This window comes from Pipistrellus kuhlii, unplaced genomic scaffold (assembly GCF_014108245.1).
Source record: "Pipistrellus kuhlii isolate mPipKuh1 unplaced genomic scaffold, mPipKuh1.p scaffold_m20_p_1, whole genome shotgun sequence".
NCBI classification, from domain to species: domain Eukaryota; kingdom Metazoa; phylum Chordata; class Mammalia; order Chiroptera; family Vespertilionidae; genus Pipistrellus; species Pipistrellus kuhlii.
This window is the reverse complement of record NW_023425404.1, coordinates 50,559,362-50,584,391: the sequence shown is the minus strand read 5'-3', so window position 1 is coordinate 50,584,391 and position 25,030 is coordinate 50,559,362. Positions and strand designations below refer to the sequence as shown.

At 40.5% G+C, this 25,030-nt stretch overlaps 1 protein-coding gene across 1 annotated transcript; it reads left to right on the top strand.

Annotated features, from left to right (window-relative positions):
• Window positions 1–161: 161 nt before the first annotated feature.
• Window positions 162–24,335, top strand: PDIA3 (protein disulfide isomerase family A member 3). Its single transcript, XM_036443918.2, has 13 exons — window positions 162–463; window positions 4,896–4,974; window positions 7,030–7,147; window positions 11,461–11,568; window positions 13,165–13,294; window positions 18,320–18,436; window positions 18,612–18,737; window positions 19,311–19,493; window positions 20,300–20,408; window positions 21,048–21,176; window positions 22,905–22,984; window positions 23,625–23,682; window positions 23,902–24,335. The coding sequence occupies exons 1-13, from the start codon at window positions 297–299 to the stop codon at window positions 24,013–24,015; spliced, it is 1,518 nt and encodes a 505-aa protein (XP_036299811.1). The 5' UTR covers window positions 162–296; the 3' UTR covers window positions 24,016–24,335.
• The last annotated feature ends 695 nt before the right edge of the window (window positions 24,336–25,030 follow it).

The window sequence follows — 25,030 nt, the reverse complement described above, 5'->3', positions numbered from 1 at the left end:
TGCCCGGCCCCCGGCCCCCCGCCCCTCCGGGCCCTCTTCCCGGACGCCCGCCGCAGGCCCCGCCCCGCGCCCCGGCCCGGCGGTTGCCAGCCGGGCCCGCCCTCCCGCCCGACGCAGGCGCCGCGCAGCCAATCGGCGGCTGCCACACTGCGGCCCGAGCCGCGGGGGTTGGGACCTCCGGCTGCAGGTCCGCCCGGGCCAGACGCGTGAGCACCGGCCCAGGGTGCGCGGTTGCAGGTCCGGTTCCCGCAGTCCCCCGCCGAGTCCCGACCCTCCGCCGCCCCCGCCGCGCCGCCATGCGCCCCCGCCGCCTCGCACTGCTCCCGGGCGTGGCGCTGCTGCTGACCGCGGCCCGCCTCGCCGGCGCCTCCGACGTGCTGGAACTCACGGACGACAACTTCGAGAGCCGCGTCTCCGACACGGGCTCCGCGGGCCTCATGCTCGTGGAGTTTTTCGCCCCCTGGTGAGGCCGCGCAGCCGGGAGGGGAGGGCGGGCGGCCGGGCCGGGCCGGGGACGGAGGCCCGGGAGCGGTTGGGCCTGCGCGGCGCCGGGCCCTTTCCCCCCACCCCCACCCCCAGCGGCTCGGCTGTGGCCGGGGGGTCTCCCAGCCCCGGGGAGCCCAGGGGCCTGGTGGAGAGCCAAGCAGTGGGTGCTGATCGCCGCGGGGCGAGGCCCGACAAGGAAAACCCCGAAGCAGGCCCCTCTCCCGCAGGGCCACATCCTTATCTCGTGCTCCTGCGGCGGCACTTCCTATTTGCAAAGGGCTTAGCCACCCTCCTGCCCCGCCAGGATGGGCATGGTTACAGGCCCTGGAGGGTCAGTGTTCATGGTCTCCATTCTGCAGACCAGGCATTCCAAGGCCTTAAGAGTGAAGGGAAGCGTTCCCCCAAGGGCAGAGGTCCTGGCTCCCAGGGTCCGTCCTTCCTCCTAGTCCCAGGCCCCGCAGCCATTGGTTTCCAGGCAAGGTCACTCGGCGGCTGCAGAGTGGCCCCAAGTGCTTTCTTGGGTATAGCCATTAATTTGCCCATCGCTTGATGCACAACTTTCTCCATTATGTTGATCACTTATTTCCCAGCAGCAACAGCAGAATCCTGTCCCCCAAAAAAAGTTGGTGAACAAGAGTTAATTTCGCCAGAACCTGCCTAAATTGTCCGTTTTAATTAGGATTTTTTTTTAAATGCCAAAAACTCCACTTATAAAGTAACCAGTATTGGAGAAATACACCATTGCAGCGTGGTTTAACTGAACAAGGGTTTACATTTCTTAGGATAGAGCTAACTTAAAAGGCTGGAGGTGGAGGCAGGGAACAAAAAGGAATTTCTGACCCAGTAGTAAATCTGAGTTTCATTTTTTTTGTTTAACCCCCAAATCTTGACCACAGAAAACTGCAAACAGTGATTATCTTAACACATGAGCTAGCTCATTCTGTCTATATTAATGAGCAGTACTTAATTTTTCCATCCTCGTCACAATTACCCTTAATTAAAAACCATCTGCATTCCAAAGTATCAGTAAAACAAAGTAGAGCTTTCACTTCTAACTCTGATCTTCACTGCAGGTGCTCCACTGACTTGTTGAGGGTTGGTTGTTGGAAGTCCTGTAGTCAATGAAATCACCTAGAAAGATGTGCTAAAGGCGATGAATTTGTTAGCTTGTGACAAATTTTGTGTCCAGGGCATTCCTATGAGTAACTGGCAGTACTGATTACACATCGTAGGTTGTCTTTACACATCTTTAGACCCACATTCTCCCTTAGAAACAACTCTTCCCAATAATACAACCACACTGTTCACTTTAAGGAGTTGTCCCTTTAATTAGAAGGGCTGTATAGAGTTGTTTCAAAACGGGGTAGTGCTTTAGTGACTGCAAGGGTCAACATGAAATGAGTTGCTGGAGAACTGTGAGCAGTTAGACTTAGTTTAAAGCATATTTTTAAACATATTTTATTGATTCTTTACAGAGAGGAAGAGAGATGGATAGTTAGAAACATCGTTGAGAGAGAATCATCATCAGCTGCCTCTTGCACACCTCCTCCTGGGGACTTGCCAGCAACCAAGGTACATGCCCTTGACCAGAATCAAACCTGGGACCTTTCAGTCCGCAGGCTGATGCTCTATCCACTGAGCCAAATCGGTTTCAGCTAAAGCATATTTTTTAAAATGTTTTTATTGATTTTATGGGGAGGAAGGGAGAAGAAGAAAGAAACATCAGTCTGTTGCCTCTGACCGGGGACTGAACCCAGTGAGGGACATGAGCTCTCACTGGGAATCCAACAGGCGACCTTTTGGTGCACAGGACTGACATTCAACTAACTGAGCCATGTCAGCTAGGGCTAAAGCAGAATCCCCTCTCTCCCCCCCATTGAAGGTCTTCTTTCCTACTTTAAATTGTTACATATGCTTCCCTGTGAACTACATATCCCACCATTCACTAAACTATTCCAAAAATTGGATGGATCTCTGCTGCAGTACCCACTTTGAATTGGTCTGGAAGGTAAGGTCATCCTCCACAGTGCCAACAAGGAGGACCAGTTTTCTGAATAACTAATTTGGAATCAAGGAAGTCTCCTGTTGATAATATTCTTATTTCTTCATATTTAACTCTATTTCTTAATCCTCACCCAAGAATATATTTAATTGATCTTGTGGTGGGGAGAGGGAAGGAGAAACACTGATCAATTGTCTCCCATATGTCCTCCAAATGGGGATTGAACTCAAAACCCAGATATGTGCCCTGACAAAATCAAATCTGCAACCTTTTGGTGTGCCAGCCAACCCTCCAACAAGTCGCCCTGGCCAGGGCTCAACCACTTTTATTTATGAATACTTAGGTTGGAAATGTTTTTTTGTCCAAATCAAGAGTATGAGCTGAAACCGGTAGAGCGTCGGTCTGCAGACTGAAAGGTCCCGGGTTCGATTCCTGTCAGGGGCATGTACGTTGGTTGTGGGCACATCCCCAGTAGGGGGTGTGCAAGAGGCAGCTGGTCGATGTTTCTCTCTCATCGGCGTTTCTAGCTCTCTAGCTCTCTCCCTTCCTCTCTATAAAAAATCGATAAAATATATTTTTTTAAAAAAGGAATATCTTAAAAAAAAAAGAGTATGAGCTCGAAGCTTAGGAACATTAGAAGAATCTAAAAGTAAAGGAACCTATTTTGAGCAGGTTCTTTTTCTGGTTTACTCGGATATTTTTTTACTTTCATTTTACAAGTGAAAGTGAAAGATTTCTTTGCAGTTGATTTTTAGACTCATGTTTCCTTATGGAGTTAATCATTTATGTAATTTGTAAGACTGGGAGTATCTGGATTTCTTTGGGGAAAATAAATAGCATTATTTAAATGTTATTTATCAATTTAGCAATGAATTTCTGAAAATTCATTGATCAGCCTTGAGTATGTTTTAGATCCTCAACATCTACTTACATTGTAGATTTGTGCCCTATCCTGTAGAATGGTAGTATTAAATAATGACATTTAATAATACAATGTGTCTAGGCAGCGGTCTCACTGTGAGGTCTGAAAGGTTGGCAACCGCTGGTCTAGAGTACAGAGAAAGACTGGATGGTATGAAATGGAATATTTAATGTGGGGTGGGACAAAAGTAGGTTTACATTTGTGAGTACACAAAGCACAGAGTTTATTCTTGTATTATTTGTTAATTTTATTTTTAAATCCTCATCCAAGGATATTTTCCCATTGATTTTTAGAGAGTGGAAGAGAGAGGGAATGACAGAGAAATATTAATTTGAGAAAACCATCAATTGGTTGCCTCTTACAAGTGCCGCCACCAGGGCCTGGGCCAGTGAGGAGCCTACAACTAAGGTATGAGCTCTTGACCGAAATCAAACCCCAGACCCTTTGATCTGCAGGCCGACCAACACTCGATCCACTGAGCCAAGCCTGCTAGGGCTAATTGTCTTATTTCACACGCAAGCAACTATGAGCCAGCTTTGCTCCTGTATTTATTTTTATACATGATTCCTTTACTTAGAATTCCTGCCTCTGCACAAGGATCCCCACACACACTCGAAAAGTAATCTCAACAAAACTTAACTCATTTCCTTCCCTGAACAACTAACTATGTGGTCGGCAAACTGGGACTCGAGAGCCACATGCGGCTCTTTGGCCCCTTGAGTGTGGCTCTTCCACAAAATACCACGGCCTGGGCAAGTCTAGAAGTGGCGTTATAAGAAGTTTAAGTTTAAAAAATTTGGCTCTCAAAAGAAATTTCAATCGTACTGTTGATATTTGGCTCTCTGTTATCTAATGAGTTTGCCGACCACGGATAACTGATCGCTCCCTCTTCTCTATTGGGACCTAATAATACTGTCTCACCCGTGCCAGACTGGTGTTCCTTAGAAAAAGAACTATATCAAGTTTTCTGTTAGAGGCATGAAGTTATGATGATAGATGATTCTTGGGTGAATATATGTTGGGATCTCACTGTTAACTAAGTGCCATCCCTTAAGGTGGATGTGATTTGTTTTTTCATTTTATCTAGGAGTGAGTGAAAGAAGTAGTGGTTAATTTTGATGCTTGCCTCTTACCTTCTGAGAGCTTTAGTTGTTTCCCCAAAAATAAGACAGTGTTTACCCTAATTACTAATTGGGGTTGTTCAGATAAAGCAGCCACTACCCTATTTCCCTGAAAATAAGACAGTGTCTTATATTAATTTTTTCTCCCAAAGTTGTGCTAGGTCTTATTTTCAGGGGATGTCTTATCTTTCTATGCGCTAGGTCTTATTTTCGGAGGATGTCTTATTTTCAGGGAAACGCGGTAGTTCTAAAGTAGTATAATTTGGGGTTCTTCCTAGAGTAATGAAGTTACTTACAGGATTAAACTAAAAATTCGGCTTTTTCTTTTTTTTTTTTTTTTTTTTTTTTTAATATATCTGTATAGGTGTGGACACTGCAAGAGGCTTGCCCCCGAGTATGAAGCTGCAGCTACTAGATTAAAAGGAATAGTCCCATTAGCAAAGGTGAGTATAGGTGGATTCTTCATTAAAGAAAATGAGGTAGGGTGGGGGTTTTTTTGTTTTTCTGGGGTTTTTTTAGTTTGTTTGTTTGTTTTTTAGTGTTTTTATTAGTTTTAGAGAGAGAGGAATGAAAGGGAAACATAGAAACATTTTTTTTTTAATATATTGATTTTTTTGTACAGAGAGGAAGGGCGAGATAGAGAGTTAGAAACATCGATGAGAGAGAGTCATCGATCAGCTGCCTCTTGCACACCCCCTACTGGGGATATGCCCACAACCAAGGTACATGCCCTTGACTGGAATCGAACCCGGGACCTTTTGGTCCCCAAGCCGACGCTCTATCCATTGAGCCAAACTGGTTTCGGCCATAGAAACATTTATAAGAAACAAATTGGCTGCCTCCTGCATGCCCCCAACTGGGGATCAAGCATGCAACCTAGTCATGTGCCCTAACTGGGAATCAAATTTGTGACCTGGTTCATGGTCTGATGCTCAACCATTGAGCTACACAAGCCGGGCAAGATTTGTTGTTGTCTTTAATCATTACCGGAGGATATGTGGGGGTTTTTAATTGCTTTTGCAGGGCGGGCTGTCTAACTGGGGTGGAACCCACAACCTGGGAATGTGCCCTGACTGGGAATCTATCCCATAGCTTTTTTGTGTATGGGATGATGCTCCAACCAACTGAGCCACTCGGCCAGGGCAAGCAATGAGGTATTTTAAATAATAGTTTGTAAAATTATTATTTCCTCTTATGCTAAGAGAAAACATTAGTTTCTGGGCAAAAACACAGGTGACTTTTGTGTCAATTATAGTTTCAAACTATTAAAAGTAGTGGAACTAACGGAATTATTGGCAAAAGAAACATGTACAATATGGTCACTAGGAATTAAGAGGAAATGTGGAAAGTAAGAGTACAGTTGTCAAGATTAGAAGAAAATTATTATTGAGTAAATAATTCCTTATACTATCATGATAGTCATGATATGAAATAGGAAAATAGCATAAGGATGTTGATAATTGGTCTACTATAAACTTGGTATGTACTTTTATAATCAAAGTAATGCTTCCAGAATTTTGCATTCTGTATTAAACCCATATTTATTCCAGTCTTAAAGCTCACATCTCAGCAATCTCAAATAGCTAATACATATTTATTTGAACTCTTAGAAACTGCTTTTTTTTGTTGTTTTTAATTGATTTTGAGAGAGAGAGGGAGGGAGAGAGAAATATCGATGTGAGAGTAAAACATCAACTGGCTTTCTTCAATACGCCTGATACTGGGGATTGAATCTGCAACCTGACGTCTTTCAGTACATGGGACAACGTCCAACCAACTGAGCCACACCGGCCAGAGCAGAAACTATTTTTAACCCTAATGTTTCTGTGGCAGCTTGCCACAGAAAAAAATGAGTTTGCTCTTGATTTAAATTCTGTCTTTTGTAGCTATAGCCTGTGCTATTTTTCTGAACCTCAGTCTATGTTAAAGCATAGGGATTCTATCAAGTGACACAATAGATAGAAATTGACCTCTTTCTCATTGGTAACATTAAATGTCATATTATAGTTTAGCCAAGATCATACTAGCTCGGGAGTATGTTCCAGTATTGGTAACTTTGCTAATAACTAGTTGATTTGCCAAATCAAATTATACTCCAACCCAGCTAAATAGTATGTACACCTATCCATGTATCCTCTTGATGATAATCATTATCAAAATAAGCCACTGTTACTAACTTAAGTGATTTATCTCTCACATGTTCTGGGGCAGGAAAAAGTTGGAAACCATTTTAGACAATAGAGACTTCAAGGGCAGAATTTAAATTGTCATTTGTGTGTTTTGCATGAGGCCCAGGGTTCTAAATTTTAAAGATTTCCTTAGGTAGTTCTTGTGTAGCTAGCCCAGCACCGGTCTGCCTTTAAAATCTAATGTTCTGTGGCATGTATGTCAAGAATTGCTTGATCCTTCATGATTTGACCAATCTTAGTATTTGGAAATATAAGAAAAACCTGTACCGGGCATTTGGATAACAAGTCTTTATACATTTTAATCTTTAGGTTGATTGTACGGCCAACACAAACACCTGTAATAAGTATGGAGTCAGTGGATATCCAACCCTGAAGATATTTAGAGATGGTGAAGAAGCAGGTGCTTATGATGGGCCCAGGACTGCTGGTAAGGATCCTTGAAGTATCCTGCTCTTTGTAATGTGAACAGGACAATTTTCTATACAACATACTTTCAGTCTTTAAAATTTATCTTCTAAGAGGTCAGTTTGGTAGCAAACAAAAAACTTCTCCAAGTGAACAGATTATGAAAGTAATGTAGAAAATACTTGAACTTGAGTTATAAGATTAACTAGGCATTTTTTCATTTGATAAATATTATTGAGTACTCTGTGCCAGGTATTCTGGACATATTAGGTGCTCAGTATTTATTGATAAAACGGACACAGTTCCTTTTAAAATGCTTACATTTTAGGAGATGAAAAGAAGGCAACAAATAGATTTAAAAATACTTAGAGGTAGAGCTATCTACCACTTCACATCCATTAGTATGGCTATTATCAAAAAACAAAATAAGTGCTGATGAGGATGTGGAGAAATTGGAACCCTTTTGAATTGTTAGTGTGAATGTAAAATGGTGCGGCTTACTATGGAAAACGGTATGACAAGTTATTAAAAATAGACATCAGAGAGGGGGGGGGCGCAAAAAAAAAATAGACATCATATGATCCAACAATTCTACCTAGGTATATACCCAAAAGAATTGAAAGCAGGATCTCAAAGAGATACTTGTACACCCAGATTTATAGCTGCATTTGTCAACAATAGCAGAAAGGTAGAAGCAATCCAAATTGCCATCAGTGAATGAATGGATGCACCAAATGTGGTATATTAATAATAATAATTATATGTCAATGTGTATATCATACAATGATAAACATGTTTAAAAGGAAGTTAAGACATGAACTACATGGTTGAACCTTGAAGACATTATACTAAGTGAATAATCTAGTCACAAAAAAGATATTGTGTGATCCCACCTAAATGATGTTCCTACAGTAGTCAAATTGATAGAGACGGAAAGTAGGATGGTGATTGCCAGGAGTTTGGGGAGGGTAGAATAAGGAGTTATATAATCAGTGGAGTTTCAGTTTTGCAAGATGAAAACAGTCCTGGAGGTTGATTGTATAACAGTGCGGATATACTTAATGGCAAAGAACTGTACAATTAACAATGATTTGATTAAGATGGTAAACTTTATGTTGTATATTTTATCATAGTCTAAAAAAATTTTAATGTCACCCTGGCTGGTATAACTCAGTGTATTTAGCATCGGCCTGCGGACCAAAGGGTCCCAGGTTCGATTCTGGTCAGGGGCGCATACCTCGGTTGCAGGCTCCTCCCCGGCCCAGGCTCTGGTCAAGGCTTATGCAGTAGGCAGCCAATTGATGTGTTTCTCTTACATCAATGTCTCTCTCTGTCTTTCCCTCTCTCTCTTCCGCTCTCCCTAAAAAATCAATGGAAAAATATCCTCGGGTGAGGATTAACAAAAACAAAACAAAAATTTTAATGTAAAAAATGTATATGGAGCCGAGACCGGTTTGGCTCAATGTAGGGGTGTCGAACTCAATCAGAGAAGGGGCCAAAATCTAAAATCCAGCCTAAATCGCGGGCCGAATGGTTTACTGAACAGTCATAAACTGTCATTGTGTTGGAAACGCAGCGGAGTGCAGTGATGACAGCGCAGTTCGGGCCACATTGCAAGGCCTGGCGGGACGGATTTGGCCCGAGGGCCTTGTGTTTGACACATGTGGGATAGAGCGTCAGCTTAGGGACTGAAGGGTCCCGGGTTCGATTCCCATCAAGGGCATGTACCTTGGTTGCAGGCATATCCCCAGTATGGGGTGTGCAAAAGGCAGCTGATATGATTCTCTCTCATCGATGTTTCTAACTCTCTGTCTCTCTCCCTTCTTTTCTGTACAAAATCAATAAAATATATTTTTTATAAATGTATATGGATAAGATAAATTCACCTCGTGATAAGAGCACGAAAGGACGAAAATAAGACCAAATACTGTGGTCTTGGAAGTACCACATAATTCAGGTGATGAGGGAAATAAGGGTTGAGCTGAGACCTGAGTGACAGGAAGGAGCCAGCCATGGGAAAATCTGGATAAGAACCCTCCAGGCAAAGGGAAAGCCAATGCAAAAAGGCTTTACTGTATATCTGAGCTTGGTGTATCCAAGGCACAGGGACCATGTGGCTTGAAGGCTGACAAAGACAGTTTTATCTTGAGTCTATCAAGTCCAGGCATATTTTACCTTTTATGATGGTAAGCTAATAGGAAAGAGGTTTAGTTTGGGCATTTTAGGTGATGTGAACATTTTTCAGTGTGATTGTTACCCACGCACAAAGCTCTACATAGCATGACCCATTCCTAATTCTGAAGACTGTTTGACCTTAGGACTTTTGTCCTGCTGTATTCATAGCCTGAATTAATCTCCCCCCATGTTTGTATGGCTTGCTCCTTTTTCACATCATGCCTTAAATTTTACCCTCCCCAGGCTTTCCTAGAGCGGAAGGAAGAGGGTGAGAGAGATAGAAACATAAATGAGAGAGAATCATTGATTGGCTGCCTCCTGCACACCCAAAAACTGGGGATGGAGGCCACAATCCAGACATGTACCCTGACCTGGAATCAAGCCGTGACCTCCTGGTTCATAAATTGACGGCAAACTCATTAGTCAACAGAGCCAAATACCAACACTATGATGATTGAAATTTTTTTTGAGAGCCAAATTTCTTAAACTTAAACTTCTTATAATGCCACTTCTTCAAAATAGACTCACCCAGACCATGGTATTTTGTGGAAGAGCCACACTCAAGGGGCCAAAGAGCCGCATGTGGCTCGAGAGCCACAGTTTGCCGACCACAGAGTTAGCCCATTTCACCTCAGTAGGAAAGTATGATTTGGATGGGTCCTGTAGGTGGAATGATTTTACCTGTTTGTCATTAAACTCCTGTACAAGCTTGCCCAGTCATTGCATTTTCTGCTTTTAAATTTTAGTAAGACTATAAGTAAGTCTTTGTGCTACTTGAGAATAAGGGAATTGTTGTTATTTGCAAAATGATGTTTCTTAAACTTACGTGCTAGGTTATTATTTTTAGAGCTAGGTGTATATTAGCAAAACAAACAAAAATCCCTGCTGATTTGGAATTTACTTTGTAGTGAAAAATTAAGAGAAAAATTAAGGATCAAGTGTATTAATTAGATGGGTGAAAAGTTTTGTAGAAAAAGATAAACAGAAAGAGATAAAAGAACTTTGAAGGTTGAATAGGTTTTAGTTTACAATAAGATGGTCAGCGAAGGCTTCATTAAGATGATATATGAGCCTAGCTGGCGTGGCTCTTTGTTGAGCGTGGACCTATGAACCAGGAGATCACAGTTCGATTCCTGGTCAGAGAACATGCCTGGGTTGTAGGCTCAATCCCAGTGTGAGGTGTGCAGGAGGCAGCCGATTAGTGATTCTCTCTCATCATTGATGTTTCTATCTCGCTCTCCCTCTCTTTCTCTCTGAAATCAATTTAAAAAAATAAAAAATAAGATGATATTTGAATAAAAACCTAAAAGAAGTAAGGAAGGAACCACATGGATATCTAAAGAAGGAGTGTTCTAGGCAGAGATAATTATATTCACAAAGTCATTATTTAAATTTGTTCTGTTTTAAACACTTCACTACATCACTAGTAAGGATATAAATAAGTAGTCTCTTTGAGGGGGAGGCAGTTTAACGATTATAAGTGCATGTACTGCTCTAGCTGGTTGCTCAGTGGTTAGGGCATTGGCCCTCTGATTGAAGGAGCTCGGGCTTGATTCCTGACCCTGGTCAGGGCACTTGTGGGAGACAACCAAGCGATGTGTCTTTCTCAAGTTGATGTTTTTTCCTCTCTCTTTCTCTACCTTCTTCCCTTCCATTCTCTCTAGAAATCAATGGGGAAAATATCTTAGATGAGGATTAAAAAAATTTTTTTTATTTTATTTTAGAATCATTTATAGCAGCAAGAAATTTGAAACATGTCCATCAGTTGTTTCTGGTTAAGTAAATTTTGGTACATTTCTACAATGAAATACTATGTATACATTCCTAAAAAAGATTGAAGTTCTATGTACATTGACATAAATTGTCTCTAAATTATGGTAAATGACAGAAATAAAATACAGAACAGCATATATGTATGCTGCTGTTTGAGGAGAAAAGAAAGCAAAGAATAATTATGTAATTATTTGTTTATGTCTAATATATCTGGAAAAGTATATAAAAAACTGAAGTCTTATCCTATGAGGATGAAACTGGGTGAGTAGGGACAAGAGGAAGATAACTTCATTGTATATTCTTGAGAGCTTTGAATCATGTGAATGGTTGGTTACCTTCTCACAAGTTATAAATTTGTTACTATTATCTTTCATCTTGTCCTTTAAGATGGAATTGTCAGCCACCTGAAGAAGCAAGCAGGACCAGCTTCAGTTCCTCTTAAGACTGAGGAAGAATTTGAGAAGTTCATTGGTGATAAAGATGCTTCTGTGGTGGGTAAGTAGCAAATATTTGATCATGCCACAGGATCATCTATTTGGTTTCAAAATCCTGTATGTCTGAGTAAACAGTTTTGGTAACATTGAAGACAGTTAAAAATACAACTCACAGAAATTAGCTCAGCATTTCTGTAATGGGGGGAAATTGGTGTTTTGAGTGTCTATTCTTGCATATGTAAAAATGTAATTTCAATTAAAGGGCTGAAATAGGAGTATCTTCAGCTTTTTCTAACATGTCTTAAAATCTGAACTTTAACTCAAGTAATAGGGTAGTTATGACTGAAAATAGGGTTTTAAGATGGCAGGACACAAGTAAATAATAGACCTCTGTGTCTGCTATTTTCACAATAATGGAGAATTTAAAATTTAAGATCAAATTGCTAAGTTATGTATATATTTTTACAGCTGTCTTTGCTTTCCCAAGTGTTACAGTAGCTCATTTTATCCTTAAAATAACTTGAGCCAATTGTACATATTGGGTGTTTGTTTTATATCTATAATAGATTTGACTAAATAAATTTAAACATATAAGCTGTGTTTGTATTCCTCTGAATTCCTAATATTATAATAAAACTGACTTTCTGGCACTAGAAGATGGTTTATAATTTAGTTTTGACTAAAAGCCATTTATCATATGGATTTTACTGATTGAGTATATTTTACAGGGAGTAAACTGCAAGCAGACATTTATTAAACATTTGTTTCATTCACTTTTCTAAACTTTAGAAAGTTTCTAAAGAAAAGACAGAAAAAATATGGTGAAGTGATTTACATTTATTTTGACATACTGCCTTATTTAATCCTGAAACTTTAAGGAGTTAAGCAGTTTGCACAAATAATTTATTTAATTGTGAAAAACTAAGACTGAACCCTGACAAATCCTATTTTGGCTCATTCAAAAATATTTTAAAAGGTACAGGAAGAATTCTCATCCTAAGTGTTTTGTCAGATTTCCTAGGTCAGTGGTCGGCAATTCGAGGCTCTCGAGCCACATTCGGCTCTTTGGCCCCTTGAGTGCGGCTCTTCCACAAAATACTATGTGCAGGCACGCATGTACAGTGCAATTGAAACTTTGTGGCCCATGCGCAGAAGTTGGTTTATGGCCTGGGCGAGTCTTTTTTGAAGAAGTGGCATTATAAGAAGCTTAAGTTTAAAAAATTTGGCTCTCAAAAGAAATTTCAACCATTGTACTGTTGATATTTGGCTCTGTTAACTAATGAGTTTGCCGACCACTGTCCTAGGTAGTCATGGCAAAGCAGACCCAATCTTCCTGCCCACATTGCTTTGCCTGTCCATAATGAAATAAAGGCTTTAAAAAAACAGAATTTAGCCCTCACTGGGTAGCTCAGTTGGTTAGTGTCATCCCGATATGCCAAGGTTTCGGATTCACTCTCCAGTCGGGGCACATACAGGAGGCAACCAATACGCATAAATGGGTGGAACAACAAATCCATGATTGATATTTCTCTCTCTACCCTCCACACTCCCACCCCTTGCCCTTCCTCTCTAAAAAAATTCATAGAAGAATTTTAAAGTTTTAGGTTATATCTTGGCACTTACTATTTCTCCCTTGTGTTTGACATTTTTTATATAGGTTTTTTCAAGGATTTATTCAGTGAAGCTCACTCTGAATTTCTAAAAGCAGCCAGCAACTTGAGGGATAACTACCGATTTGCACACACCAATATTGAGTCTCTGGTGAACAAGTATGATGATGATGGAGAGTAAGTGACTGAGATGTATCCCCTTGTAAATTTATGGACCAAGTGTTATAGTGTGCACTGGTGATTTTTAATGCTTGGCTGTTTTTTAAAGGTTTATTGAGCACTTGCTAAGCATTAAGCTAAGTTCTGGACACTGTTGCAACCTTTGAGGGCATCTAGTAGGTAGAGACAGTGGATAGATGTAAAAATGTAAGTGTATAGTGAGCATTATAGGTATGCTATACATGCTGGGTGGAGTGGAATTATAAAGGAGGGGGGTGATTTAATTTCCTTCTGGAGTACCGAGTAGTATCATAAAAGTCTTCCTAGAGGTGACTCTTGATGTGTGTCTTGACATGAATTTTTCCAGGCAGGTTATGGCAGTTGGGATAAAAATTATACCAGATAGAGCACAAGAGTGCTAGCAATGAAATGTAAAACAACCTTGGCATGTTGGAACTTGTAGTAACAAGTCATAGTAGAAGGTAAGGTTGGAGAGCTAAGAAGATACCAAATTATAAATGTTAAGTACCATACAGAAGAATTTAGATTTTATATTTTAGACATTTAAACTCCATTGAAAGACTTTGAATTGGAGAGAAATATAATTTTGTGTTTTAGAAGAAAAGTCACTGGCATCCATATTGTGGTGGTTTGAAATGGGAGAGATGGCAAGGCAGCCAAGAGAGTAAACTAAGGGTGACATCTGAGAATCGAGATTAAGGTAGTATTAGGGGCAATGAAGAGGAAAAGTGAGAGTAAAACAGGATTTAGTCCCTGTGTGTGAAAAGGGGAAGAGCTAGAGTCTAGGTTTCTAAAATGACTGGACCGATGACAGTCATCATCAAGCTGGTAAAAAGACAAAGTGAAACAAATTGGGGGATAATGATTATGAGATCTATTTTGTCACAGTGAATTTGAGGAGTTTATATGACATCCAAGTGGTGAAGACCCAGTGGACAGACAATTGGATAGATGAGACTAGAATTCAGGAATATTTCTGAACTAGAGATAATGATTTATAGGTTAACCACATATGAATAGTTATAGAAACCATTGGACTAGATAAGATCGCTCAGGGTGAGCACATAAGGTTTTCTAAAAGTGTGCCAAGAGCTAGTGTTACTTATTCATATTTAACAAACTATGTAACATTTACTGTGTGTCATTTACTGTTAACTCATTTAATTCTCTTAACCAAGTGAGACAGATCTATTATTTTCCCCATTTTACAGAGGAGAAAACCCTCAGAGAGGTTAAGTAATTTTTCTAGCTTTCCATAGTAAGTAGCAGAACTAAGATTTGAACCTAGGAAGTCTGGCTGCAGAGTTGGCAGCCTTGATCATATAGTTCTGCCTTTTAGATTGAGAGACACCAGGTCTATAAATGGAACAGGAGCCACTTGTGGCTCATTAAGGACACTATGTGTTAGACTTTTTTTATTATTATTATTTTATTGATTTTTTACAGAGAGGAAGGGAGAGGGATAGTTAGAAACCCTTTGGGGATGTGCCTGAAACCAAGGTACATGCCCTTCACCAAAATCAAATCTGGGACCCTTCAGTCCGCAGGCTGACACTCGATCCACTGAACCAAATCAGTTAGGGCCATGGTCAGCAAACTGCAGCTTGCGAGCCACTTATAGCGCTTTGGCCCCTTGAGTGTGGCTCTTCCACAAAATACCATGGCCTGAGTGAGTCTATTTTGAAGGAATGGCGTTAAGTTTAAAAATTTTGGCTCTCAAAAGAAATTTCAATTGTCGTACTGTTAATATTTGGCTCTGTTGACTAATGAGTTTGCCGACCACTGAGTTAGGGCTATGTATCAGCCTTTTAACTTCAGATTTGTTCATTGTGGCTGCCTCTCATGCTTCCATTTAAATTGGTCTACCAGCACCTTAGAGGTCCTACTGAAAAGTTTGTGATATCCTTATATGAGGATGTCATAAGGTGCCCTGTTCACATTTCTTGCTTGCCCAGCAGGTATTTGCAAATTTGGTTTATTAGTATAAAGAAATCTAGAACATGCCAAAGCCGGTTTGGCTCAATGGATAGAGTAGGGGTGTCGAACTCAATCAGAGAAGGGGCCAAAATCTAAAATCCAGCCTAAATCGCGGGCCGAATGGTTTACTGAACAGTCATAAACTGTCATTGTGATGGAAACGCAGCGGAGTGCAGTGATGACAGCGCGGTGAGGGCCACATTGCAAGGCCTGGCGGGACGGATTTGGCCCGCGGGCCTTGTGTTTGACACATGTGGGATAGAGCATCGGCTTGGGAACTGAAGGGACCCGGGTTCGATTCCAGTCAAGGGCATGTACCTTGGTTGCAGGCACATCCCCAGTAGGGGGTGTGCAAGAGGCAGCTGATGGATGATTCTCTCTCATCGATGTTTCTAGCTCTCTATCTCTCTCCCTTCCTCTCTGTACAAAATCAATAAAACATATTTATTAAAAAAAAAAAAAAAGAGGGAGATCCAAGTTGGCTGCGCCCAGGTGAACACCTAGCCGCAGCCGCACACAACAGTTTCAATAAAATACAACTAAAATATAAAACGGACATTGCCCAGAACTACAGGAAGGTTGACTGACTGGAAATTCTACAGTGAGAAGCAAGGAGAAAACCAGAAGGAGGTGGGGAGGAGCTGGAAAAGCCAAGGTACGGAGACGCGGTGTGCGTAGAGGACGGCGTGCGTAGAGGACGGAGCCGGAGAGGAGGGAGGCCGAGTGCCTGGCGGGCGTTCCCTAGCGGAAAGGAGATAAAACTCCGACTGTGCTGGGCCCCCGACTGCTCTGATCCCCAGTTTTAAGCCAGACCCCGGGGACTCAGGCTCAGCCATAGGGAGCCGGGCTGTAAGGCGGAACCCCGGGGAAGTGGCGAAAGGAAGTCCCGGCGGTGTGCACACTGTGCGCAGAGAAGGGACAGTCGGCTGTGCCGCGGGATTGCCCTCACAGGAAGGAGACTGGGGCTCCAGACTGCTCTGAACGCCACCTCCAACTCCACTTCCAACTGAACTGAACCCCAATACCGGGCTCATTGTGGGAGAGCATAGACTGTTTGGCAGCAGGCGAAAATCGAGGGCACCTTTCTCTCAGAGGCGCCGGCAGCGAGCACTGACGGACCCGCATAGGGCGGGGCTGACGGAAGCCAAAGCTGCAGGCTCCACCCTGAAACCCCGTGCCATCTGTGACTGCGAAATTCGACAACAAAATAGGTCACAAACGAAAGAAATGGAGAACAAAAAGCGTCTGGATATAGAGTTCAAATCTACGCTTATAAGGTTTTTCAAGAATTTCCTAGAAAAGATGGATAAGGCCTATGAGGATATGAAAAGAGATCAACTAGAATTAATAAGGAGTCATCGAGAAATGATAAGGGATCAACAAGAAATAAAGAATACATTGTCTGAAATAAAAAATATTTTACAGAGTCCTAAAAACAGAAGGGAAGATCACAAGAATCAAGTCAAAGATTTGGAACATAAAGAGCCAGAAGACACTCCTCCACAGAAGCTAGAAGGCAAGAGAATCCAGAAAATTGAAGATAATGTAAGAAACCTCTGGGACAACTTCAAGCGAACCAACATCAGAATTATTGGGGTCCCAGAAGATGAGAGAGAGCAAGATATCGAAAACATACTGAAAGAAATAGTGACAGAAAACTTCCCCCACCTGGTGAAAGAATTAGACTTACAAGTCCAGGAAGCACACAGAACTCCAAACAAAAGGAATCCAAAGAGGACCACACCGAGACACATCATTATTAAAATTCCAAGAGCAAAAGACAAAGAGAGAATATTAAAAGAAGCAAGAGCAAAGAAGGTAGTAATCTATAAAGGAGCACCTATACGATTGTCAGCTGACTTCTCAACAGAAACCATGCAGGCCAGAAGGGAATGGCAAGAAATATTCAAGGTGATGAATAGCAAGAACCTACAGCCAAAAATAATCTACCCAGCAAAGCTATCACTCAGAATCGAAGGCCAGATAAAGAGCTTCACTAATAAAAAAAAGCTAAAGGAGTTCATCACCGCCAAACCAGAATTATATGAATTGCTGAAGGGGGTTCTTTTAGAAGAGAAAGTAAACAAAGTTAAAAATTATGAACAACAAATACGTAACTATCAACAAGTGAATCTAAAAACCAAGGAAATTTAAAAAATCTGATGAACAATATTAACTATTGAATATAATAGAATCAGAGGTATGGAAGGGGAGTGAGCTGACGATTCTTGGGGAAAAGGGGAGAGGGGGGCGTGGGAAGAGATTGAACATAAACTGTGCACCTATGGATGAGGACAATGGGGAGAGGGGAAAGGGCAGAGGGTGGGGTGGGAACCTGGTGGAGGAGAGCAATGGTGGGGGGTGGGGGGGAGGAACATTTGTAATAATATGAACAATAACAACTTACTAAAAAAAAAAAAGAAAAAAAAGAAATCTAGAACAAAAGAATTTTCAATGAACTCAAACCAAATATTATAATTGTATACCTACCTATAGACTATTACAGCTGGGAAAAATCTTAAAGATATTTTCTCTAATAAAGTAATTTTCCTTCTGTGTAGGAGAGTGGCAGGACAAGGTACTTTCCAATAAGATCAAGCTCTGCTTTATTGTATTGTACATATTGGGGCTTTGGGGGGAAGTTGGTTGTATTTGTTATAGTTTTTATAGGTTTAAGCATTAATCATCTACTCTAACCCCATTTTGTACTGATGAAAGAGCTGAAGAATTAAATTGATGCCTGGTGCAGGGTCTTTGAAATTAGTGGTAGAACCAGAATTAGAACCAAGATCTCATAACTCTCCAATCCAGAGTTTATTAAACCCTTAAACCAAATTACTACACTTGAGATTAAGGTAGTTAGCATCTTAGTGTTGATAAGAAGGTCATATTGCCAACTCTGTGGTCCCCAAAAAGAGTTCTTATGTGCTTAAATGGTTATAGTAAAAGTGGCAGCAAGAGTAGATAGTCTGAGCTTTAAATAAAAGATGGGAGACAGTTCTGCTGTCTACCTACTAAGACTTTTTTTTTTTTTTTTTTTTAAAGAGGTATCACCTTGTTTCGTCCTTCACATCTGATGAACAAGTTTGAAGACAAAATTTCGGCATATAAAGAACAGAAAATGACCAGTGGCAAGATTAAAAAATTTATCCAGGAAAACATGTGAGTACCTTTTTATAACTTGTTTGGGATTTCTTGGCTTCATTATATATTGTATTTCTCAATTACTAAACTGAGCCATGTTTTGGATTAAATAGTCTCAATCAAGGGATTATAATAATAATAATAATAGCAGATATAAACCTACCAAATTTGGTAATGTATCATTTCATTTCAGTTTTGGTATCTGCCCTCACATGACAGAAGATAATAAAGACTTGATACAGGGCAAGGACTTACTTGTGGCATACTATGATGTGGACTACGAAAAGAATGCTAAAGGTTCCAACTACTGGAGAAACAGGTATAAGGGTCATATTTCCCCTTTGTAAACAGTCCATGTGTGATGGGAGAGCAGATAAGAATGGGAACAGTTGACTTCAAAAATATTTGGAGCCATAAGGACAAATAATATAACAAACTATTTCTCAAATCTAATGGGCATATCTTCCATTGGTATTCCTTTGCCTTGTAATACAGCTGATTCCTTCTCCAAGTAAAAAATGCAAATGTGATTCTAAAATGTACTCTAAAATATTGTGCCTACTTGCCCATTGAGACTCAGTGCATTTTAACCTTATAAGCTTTCTTTTCAGATTAGCTTTATGACTACAGTATTTCAGTGTGTGTGGGTGTGTATCAAAATTCAGCGGTAATGAACCATTTGATTGGGCACCACCCATGAAGTTCAGTGGGACATTAGAGTGCACCATAATTCTGTGTTAATGCCGAGGAACACAAGTTCAGACTGATTCCAGGGGCACATGGACTATAAAACTTAGCCTTTGCTTCCTAGACTCTTGCTTCTTGGTTTCAGAGTGCTTTACCACCCTGTTGTAATCTCGGCATAGGCATAAATTTCGCTTGTTTCCCACAGGGTGATGATGGTAGCAAAGAAATTCCTGGATGCTGGACACAAACTTAACTTTGCTGTAGCTAGCCGCAAGACCTTTAGCCATGATCTCTCCGATTTTGGTTTGGAAAGCACTTCTGGAGAGATTCCTGTTGTTGCTATCAGAACTGCAAAAGGAGAGAAGTTTGTCATGCAGGAGGAATTCTCGTGAGTTACACGATAGCATGGGTTTGGGATTTGATTCTTCAAGGAAACTATTAAAAGTCTTTTACACTACTGAGAATTTATAAAGGTGAATGTTCAAATGTGAAGATAGGTCTTCTAGTCAAAACCTTATGACTCACTTTTCTCAATTAATTACAGTATTTACTTTAAGGGTCATGATAAATAATAATGTAAAATGGCAGCTTGGAATTCTTACATGATTGTTTCCATCCTGCCATTAGTACCATAAAGAATACTAGACAGTCTCTTTGAAATTTATGTAATTTTAGACCAATCCAATCTCTTCTCAAACCTACAGAATATATTTTCCTTCTTGGAATACCACGTTGGCCTAAAGTAAACTCAGGGACGTGGAGAGGTCTTAGGTCCCAGATAATTTTGACTTTCATCTTCTGAGACTTTGGGAAATGAACACAAGTGAAAATCTTCCTTGTGAACGAATCAGTAAAATGAGATGTAATAAATTAGCACTATTCTCTGAAGCAACAAAATAAAACTGGTTCTTAGGTAGAATTGACTTTTCAGAAGACCAATGTTTTCTTCCTTCTCTGCCCTTTAATCCACAAAGAACACACTAGAAATACTAAGAAGTGATTGCTTTTTTTGTCCAGTCAGTAGTCCTGATTATTGAAAGGTAAGAGTGCCTCCCCCATTTTTTTAAGCTTCCAATTTCATTCTAATCTTAAAGCAAAAACATGTAGAATAGAAACTATTCTAAGAAATTGCTTTTAATCCTCTCAATGATGGGAATAAATTAACAAACCTGACCCTTCTTTTCCAATTGGCAGGCGTGATGGCAAGGCTCTTGAGAGATTCCTGCAGGATTACTTTGATGGCAACCTGAAGAGATACCTAAAGTCTGAGCCAATCCCAGAGAGCAATGATGGGCCCGTAAAGGTGAGGTGCTCATAGCCTCCCCAGGCTTCTACGCAGCCTCTCCTCATTTCTTCCCAAAATGCTGGGTCTTAAGTGAAGACCTTGTTATCAGGTTTTTATTTGTCCTCATTCCCTCCCCTCCCAGTCCACCTCAGACATGAAATAAGCATTGACAGAACTGATAATGCTCAATTGGGACAGGATTATAAGACCGCCATAGAATTTTTGGTGGTATTTGTATCAAGCTAGGTTCCTCTTTGGGACAGAGCAAGCTAACCCCTAAGAATAATTTTAAGATTCTTTTAAGGACAGATTGGGTAATACTTGTTTCCTGTGACTTCCTGAACCTAGGAATGAATTGATTTCTGGGGAATGACAGTATCTTTTTTTTTTTTCTTTACTGGTTGAAAAGGTTGGTTCAATTTTTTATTGTTGAAAGTATTATATATGTCTCCTTTTCTCCCCCGTTGACTTCTCCCAACTGACTGCATCTTTTAATACAATCTATAAATGTGTTTTGGGTTTCAGTGACATCACATAAAATTTAAGAGGGATTAGAACACAACATATTTTAAAGGGATTGGGTCCAGAAACAAATATAACTTGTGAATTTATTCCTCAACTCACCTTACCAACTAGAGAATCTTCCATGTTTTCCAGGTAGTGGTAGCAGAGAATTTTGATGAAATAGTGAATGATGTAAATAAAGATGTGCTGATTGAATTTTATGCTCCTTGGTGTGGTCACTGTAAGAATCTGGAACCTAAGTATAAAGAACTGGGAGAGAAGGTAAGTCTGAACCATATTCTGAAGATAAAATTTGAGTGGGGATGTTGACACATGTATTTAGCATTGGCTATTTAGTTACCTTATCTACTCTTTATTCACTTTCTCCTGATTTCCTCCTAGTGTTTAGCCTGAGTAATGCCTCAAACACCTGTCTTAAAACCATCAGACTCGCCCTAGCTGGTTTGGCTCAGTGGATATAGCGTTGGCCTACAGACCAAAGGGTCCTGGCTTCGATCCCTGTCAAGGGCACGTACCTCAGTTGTAGGCTCCTCCCCACTGGGGGCCCTGGTCGGGGTGTGTGCAGGATGCCACCAATTGATGTTTTTCTCGCACATCAATGTTTCTCTCTGTCTTTCCCTCTCTTCTACTCTTTGAGAATCGATGGGAAAATATCCTCAGGTGAGGATTAACAACAACAAAATAGTAATTTCTTTTTAATGTTAAAAAAAACACAAAAAAAAAAAAACGCCCTAACCGGTTTGGCTCAGTGAATAGAGCATCAGCTTGTGGACTGAAGCAGTCCTAGGTTTGATTCTGGTTAAGGGCATGTACTGTGGTTGCGGGCACATCCCCAGTAGGGGGTGTGCAGGAGGCAGCTGATTGATGTTTCTCTCATATGGATGTTTCTAATTCTATTCCCTCTCCCTTTTCTCTCTTAAAAAAAAAAAAAAAAAAATCAAATATATTTTAAAAAAACAAAACAGACTCAATCTAGATTAGCGGTTCCCAGTCTGGGACACACGCCCCACAGGGAGGCAATTTGATTTTTAAGGGGGGCAATGAAGAATGAGTTATTAAGTGAATTTTTTGCCTTTTTATGATTCTAGGGTCCCTCATATACAGTATATAAATATATATTGCTCATATTTATGCATCTCAGTTCTCTATTATATGTTTTGAAACTTTATTTGCTGTTTTTTCATATCCCTTCATATTATTATTTTTTTACCAATTTCTTGAACTAATACTTCAGCTGTCTTTTCATTCTTTTATTTTTCTCTTTCATGGATGCCATGTTCTTTGGAAGCTTGTTTAGGCTTCCTCCACATGAACAGGAGTTCACTTTTTGAGTAATAAGAATTATATGTCACAGGGAGAGCATCAGGATTTTAGAGATGCTTAGGTGGGGCATGGGCAAAAAAAGTTTGGGAACCACTGATCTAGATTATGGTTAACCACTGAATTAGATTATGGTTTAAATATACATGCTGCCCTGTCAGTGTTGTTCGGTGGTTGAACTTCAACCCATGAACCATGAGGTCACTGGTTCAATTCCCAGTTGGCACATGGCTGGGTTGCAAGTTTGATCCCCAAGAGGGGGCATGCAGGAAGCAGCCAATCTATGATGCTATGATGTTTCTCTTTTTCTATCCCTCTGACTCTTTAAAGATCAATATATATCGATCTTTATTTAAAATGGGATTTTAAAATGGCTTCTGAATTTTGGTAATGGTTTATATGAAACCATTATATTTCTTCTTCTTAAAACACTTGGCTTAGCCTTTACAGTCTTCTTTCAGCTAGGTAGTTTTGAAGGTGGCTGTATATAGAGTCTTAATATGGAACCCAGAGAGAAAAGGGAAACTTGTGAAAGGCAATGTTAGCTATTCTTTTCTGAGCAGCAAAACTTATGTAGGTGTTTTAAAATGGGATTGTTTTAAGTTCTGAACTGACTGTTTCTCAGTCACTGAAACTTGAAACTTAAAAATCTAACCTTTTTATTAACAGCTCAGAAAAGATCCAAATATTATCATAGCTAAGATGGATGCCACAGCCAATGATGTGCCTTCTCCATATGAAGTCAGAGGGTAAGTAGATTTAAAACTAATAAAAATGTGTAGCCAATTGACCAAAAAAAAAAAAGCTGGTAAGCCATTTTTTATTTGGTATAGTTTGGGAAGCCCTCATACTCCAGTTGAGCACAGAACCACTGATACCTTCCCTGGTTTAGAGTTCTGCAACATGGGCCCTACATGACTGTCACAGATTTGTGAGCTCTCATATTCCTGAGTTTTGGTTGGATGTAACCCTAGCCATTGATGGAGGCTGCTGTCTGGACAGATTAGAAATCATGGCCCTAGCCAGTTTAGCTCAGTGGATAGAGCTCTGGCCTGCATACCAAAGAATGCCAGGTTCAATTATGGTCCTGGGCACATGCCTTGGTTGCAGACTCCTCCCTAGCCCAGGCTCTGGTCAGGGAGTGCGCAGGAGGCATCCAATCAATGTGTTTCTCATACTGATATTTCTCTCTGTCTTTCCTTCTCTCTTCCACTCTCCCTAAAAATCAGTGGGAAAGTATCCTCATGTGAGGATTAACAAAAAAGAAAGAAAGAAATCATAAAGAGAAGTTACTCTAAGAAACAGTTATTAAGGAAATGTACTAGTATGACAGTTACTCTTGAACTGGAAAGTAGTCAACTCTTATTTTTTTCTTTTTTCCCCCCTTAGTTTTCCTACCATCTACTTCTCTCCAGCCAACAAGAAGCTAGATCCAAAGAAATATGAAGTAAGTGCATTGTCTCAGCTCTCAACAATAGACACACACATACTCACACAAGCTTGTACATATCTAGCTCTATTTATTTAACTGGAAACTCTTGCAACTCTCATCAATATATGTGGTTGTTAATGTGCTTTTACAAACTCAAAAATCTTACTAGGGGTTGGGGGGAAACCCAGGGTTCTTTAAATGACTAAATTTTCATGGTAATCTTTCTGTTTTCAGGGTGGCCGTGAATTAAGTGATTTTATTAGCTATCTACAGCGAGAGGCTACAAACACCCCTATCATTCAAGAAGAAAAACCCAAGAAGAAGAAGAAGGCACAGGAGGATCTCTAAAGCAGCAGCCAAACACACCACTTTGTAAAGGACTCTCCCACCAGAGCTGGAAAAACCATTCGGAAGGACTGGTACCCATATGGGATGATTACCTCTCAGGGCTGAGAGGATAAATGGATATTATCTGAATCTTGTTAAATTTTCTCTAAACTGTTTCTTAGCTGCACTGTTTGTGGAAACACCAGGACCAGTTTATGTTTGTGCTTTTGGGAAAAATTATTTGTGTTGCTGGGGGTGGGGGAATTGAGTTGGGGGGTTATTTTCTAATTTTTTTTGTACATTTGGAACAGTGATAATAAATGAGCCCCCTTTAAACTGTCTTTTCCATGAGATGGGAAACCAAAGGTTCTCTAGCCCAGCACTGTCCAATAGAACTTTCTGCAATAATGGAAATGTTCTATAACATTGTCTAAAACATGTAGCTATTAAGAATTTGAAATGTGTCTAGGAACTACATTTTAGGTTTTTATTAATTTAAACAGTCACATATAGGGCTAGTAGCCACCATCTCAGTCAGTACAGCTGTAGACCAACTATTTTGACTCCATAGTTTTCACCTATAAATCCTTCTCAAATGTTGTCTCTATCCTTACATGGTTATTGCCCAGGTCCCTAGCTGGATAATTAGAACAGGTGAGTGCCCTTCCTTGTTGGAATCTGTTCCTGACCCTGTCTGTGCCTTAAGGATGGGTTGCTGTTTGTCCTTGCCATGTAGCTGACTGGTTTATACCTTCCAAGAGCCGTTTTTTACCCAGAAATGCCCTCAGTGGGTGTGGCAGCAGGTTGGGGCTCCATCCAAGTTGTTTCAGGAATTGCTGACACGGCAGGGTGCAGCCGTCTCCCCCAAAGCCCAGGGTGTGGCCCATTAATTTTCCTTTCCGTGGATTGGGAGAGGCAGTATCATTCGTGGCTGTGAGTGAAGCATCCACTTTCTTATACAACAATGAGAAATGCATTGAACCATTTCCCCTCATCCTTCTTGTGAGTACATCCAAATCCTATCCATGATTATAGT